At 53.1% G+C, this 4,055-nt stretch overlaps 1 protein-coding gene across 1 annotated transcript; it reads right to left on the reverse strand.

Moving 5' to 3' along the window:
* Window positions 1–1,796: 1,796 nt before the first annotated feature.
* SLC35D3 (solute carrier family 35 member D3) lies at window positions 1,797–4,055 on the reverse strand. The gene is made up of 2 exons (XM_021693632.1): window positions 3,617–4,055; window positions 1,797–2,611 (listed from the first exon to the last, which is right to left on the reverse strand). The coding sequence occupies exons 1-2, from the start codon at window positions 4,053–4,055 to the stop codon at window positions 1,797–1,799; spliced, it is 1,254 nt and encodes a 417-aa protein (XP_021549307.1).

The raw sequence follows: 4,055 nt of genomic DNA on the forward strand, positions 1-4,055 counted from the left end.
TAAACCCACAGTTTTGGCCCAAAAGGAATTTTTTCAGTGAAAAACAACCATGCTGTCCATTCAACTTTGCTGCTTTTCATTCTCTGCTTCACAGAGGTGCAACAGGATGTGGTCTCCTCACATGTTGACATCAAAATTAATTCTTATTTTTAAGGAAGTCATTCTAACCCTAGCCAACCATTTTTAACTGCAGACACACAAGGGCTCCTACATCTCCAATGGCTTGGAGAGGTACCTGTGGAAACAATGGACTGCCTGTGACCACCAGGAACCCAGCACCAATCCCAAACCGCCACATCGACCCTTGCTCACCAGCCTGTAGGGCCAACCTGATGAAGCCAAAACATCCATTTTTGACTCTGCTTTTTGTTTTGTTTCGTTTTTTGAAAAATAAAGAAAAATACAGGATACTACCATCTGAGAGTCTCCGGAACATGCTGGCAATAATAAAAAAATAATAAAAATAATAAAAGTGCCTTCTCTCAAATTACCTCTCTGGAGGGGGCTGAAAGAAAGACGGCCCTCTGCGTGCACTCTCCCATTACATCTCAGGCTCCATGTTAACTGACGTCAGCGGTGATGGCTTTCATAGCGCAGCGTGAGGCAGCCATTTTATTTTACTTTATAACGGTTTCCTTGACTGGAAAATGGGAATGTTTTTGTGGTTGTTATTGTTGTTGTTTTAAAGTAAACGGCCCTGCTAATTTAAGAACTTCTCTATGCGGTGGCCCCTACATAGCAGATACGGGACATCACACACTGAAGACTAAGGCAAGCTACCCAGCAACAATAGAACATAAATGTGCCTGAAACAAATTTATAACACTGTATCTTTTAGCAGATAGACTCATAACTTTATTTTGACAAATGTAAGATAGAAAAATATCATAGAGTGAATATTGCAGTTACTGTTTTTGTAACAGGGTTTGGGATGTGCAGTATGACTCGAAAGAGCAAGCTTAACTGAATGGACTCACTTCTGTTTGGGCTTCAGTCAATACCGAATTATTGTTCAGCCTTTGCATTTGCTTGAAAGAATATTGGACACAGTAAAACTGGCTTTTCAAAAGGTTATGGGATTCAGTAATAAATATTATGAGGCAATGAACCCAAACAACCTTTGAAATAGTTTTATAATTACTAAAAGCCAACTTTTAACTTCAGGCTTAAAGCTAAGAACTCATATATTCAAAATAGCTTTAACATTTTCTACCAATATATAATAGAATAATAGAGTACTTATTTTTTTAAAAAGTGAAGAAAGATTAGAGTAAACATGATATTTCAGATGATTATAAACAGTAAACATCAATTCAGTATATATAGATGTATATGTATTATTTCAATAATACACTCTTGCTCAACTGGCCATAAAACCTGTAGTTCTAGCTATCACTGAAGACGTGTCTGGGTATGTCCTCTTTGAGCTTATTCAGTGTGGGCATCCCGTCTATACTCCATCTTCCGAGGGGGTGGGTTGAGGAACTCTAAGTACATGCAGGTATTTGGTTATGGTTATAAAGACATAAAATTCATGTGCCAGGAGTCTGCAGTCAGAACCACTGCGTTCCTTCCTTAAGCTTCACGCTTGTTTGTCTCGGTGATGCCTCAGGTAAACTCACACTAAATAATTCACACAGGTGCTCACGCTGTTGCTGTCAGTCCCTTTCAGCTTCCTTCTTTGCTTCCCTTCCCCACTCCTCAAAGGATAAAATTGTGCGGCCCCTCATTAAAATATGGTATCTCTAACATACAAAATAAGTGTATGTACATATATACATACATGCATTTCCTTTTCAAGGACTGGGTAACTCCTCATTTTCTATCAAATAATCCTTTTTCATATACTTGGTTCCCCTAACTAACCTCCACACTTCCAGGTAAGCATCCTTCAATGACCTCTTGCTCACTTCCGCGGGGCCATCTGTGTTCTGCGAACTCCTAGCCACCTGCGGGCCTCCGCTGGGGCTGCCCCTCGCCTCTTGCCCACTCCTCTGAGTGGGGCCACCTGCTGACCCGCCATTTCCATCCTCCGCGGGTAGCTCCTCCATGACGAATGGCAGCTGATCTCCACTTGGCCGTGCTTCCTCGCCCCTGGGCTGCGTCTCTAGGTCCTCGTAGTTGCTTTGCTTTCTGGTCTCCACGAATTTGGCCACACAGTAAATGATGGAGCCCAGGGTGTTCACCACCACGCCGGCAATGAACAGAGAGGTGGGTTCCACATCGCTGAAGGCCACCATGCCCACTGTGATGGTGGCGATGCTCTTCACCACGCCTACGAAACTGGTGGTCACCGCCGAGTTGATGTAGGTGCAGTGCAGCGTGGTGAAGTTCATGGCGCAGCCGATCAAGATGCAGGCCACGAAGATACAGACCATGGCCGGGTCCTTCCAGCCAGGGAAGGTCCAGGCGTGGATAGAGTCGGTGCTGGCGAAGGAGCAGACGACCAGCAGTGGGGTGGCGGACACCGCGATGACGTACTGCGCGGTGAGCGGCCCGTGCTCCGTGTCGGCGCTGGCCTTCTGGATGAGCACCAGGTAGGCGGCGTGCACCAGAACGGCCAGCACGCCCGTTACGTACCCGATGGGGTCGCCGGTCAGGTCGCCGGCTCCTGGAGCGCCCCAGGAGAACCGCGGAGCCAGGGCAAGAAGGAAAAAGAGAAGATACCGGGTTGGCGAGGGTGGGTATTCACTGGGGCAACGCGTAGGGTTGGTGAGTAGCCAGGGTTCGCGTCCCAGCTCTGCCCAGGGGTATAAAACGCAAGAGCCAAGTTCAGCCAATGCCCAGTTCGAGGCATAATCGGAGGCGCCTTCCCTGCCATATCCCCGGGGCACCCTGGCTAGTTCTGTCCAAGACCAAGGCCCGGGAGAGCGCAGATGCCCTCGGGGTAGGCACGGAGGTCACCAGGCTCGTTGTACTCTTGCCCTCTCCGTGGGGCTCCGGAAGGAAGAGGGATCCCCAGCTACTGTCCTCTACCCCGGGCGGACTGGGCGCCGAGCGAACGCCTCTCTCTCCTGACCCGTTTCCCGTTCCCGCCGGCTCCCTTTGGGCTCAGTCCTTCAAGCTCGGCCCTCACGTGGGGCTCAATCCGGCCCCCTCTGCCTCGCTCCCTCAGCACCTCGCGCGGCGCCAGAGACCCAAACTAGCCTCCGCGGCTCAAGCTTGGTTTCCATTGTCCCCTGACCCCCACCACTCCAGCCCCGCGTGACCCAGGGAAGTTCAGCGCCCCCCTCCTTCCGACTCAGCCTGGGGGCTCCAGTTCCCAGGCTCAGGCGGCTCCCCCACCCCTCCTGGAGGAAGGAAGCGAGGCAGGGCGGAGGAGAGGGGAGGCGGGTGGAGGGGGAAGGGAAGGTGGAGAGGGCGATACCGGTTTAGGCAGGGGCGGGGGTCGGAAGCCCGGACTGGGGGGAGGGGTGCGCTCTAAAGGAGGAGGTCGGAGCGCTGGGAAAGGCTTGGCGTGGTCTCAGAAGTCCCGTTTGCGAGCCGAGCACCCACATTCAAGCCTCTCTCTGCCTCAGTCTCCCCATCTGGAAGTGAGGGCCTTGCACTAGGTGATCCCCGCAGTCTCTGTCCGGTGGGGTAGGGTGGGCCGGGGGTGGGCGCGGGTCCCGCTCACCTGCCAGGGCGGCGCCGCAGGTGGTGATGAGCACGGCCGCGAGCACCCCGGGCGAGGGCGCGCCGTTCTTGAGCACCAGAACGCCGATGAGCATGGTGACCAGGGGCAGGCAGCGCTTGAAGACCACGTACATGGGCAGGCTGAGGCCGCGCAGGGACCAGAGCGTGAGGCTGGACTGCAGCGTGGAGAGCACTGCGACCCCCGCGAAGGAGCGCGCCAGGTTCAGGCCGAAGGGGGGCACGGCGATGAGCCCCAGGCGCCGCAGCAGCTCCAGGCTCAGCGCCGCCGTGGAGCTGGTCAGGCACTGCACCAGGGTCAGGAAGGAGAACTGGTAGCGGCTGATGAGGAACTTGAGCAGGATGTTGAGGGAGCCAGAGAAGACCCCGTGCGCGATAGCCACCGAGATGCCCAGCACGCGGCCCCGGCACAGCTGCCGCAT

The sequence above is a fragment of the Neomonachus schauinslandi genome, chromosome 8 (assembly GCF_002201575.2).
Source record: "Neomonachus schauinslandi chromosome 8, ASM220157v2, whole genome shotgun sequence".
Classification (NCBI taxonomy): domain Eukaryota; kingdom Metazoa; phylum Chordata; class Mammalia; order Carnivora; family Phocidae; genus Neomonachus; species Neomonachus schauinslandi.

Bases quoted from the DNA above. Each gene is read 5' to 3' on its own strand.
- SLC35D3 (XM_021693632.1), bottom strand. From the start codon at position 4,055: ATGCGGCAGCTGTGCCGGGGCCGCGTGCTGGGCATCTCGGTGGCTATC. The intron at 2,612-3,616 runs GTGAGCGGGACC...GGGGCGCTCCAG, and splicing joins CTGCGGCGCCGCCCTGGCAG to GAGCCGGCGACCTGACCGGC.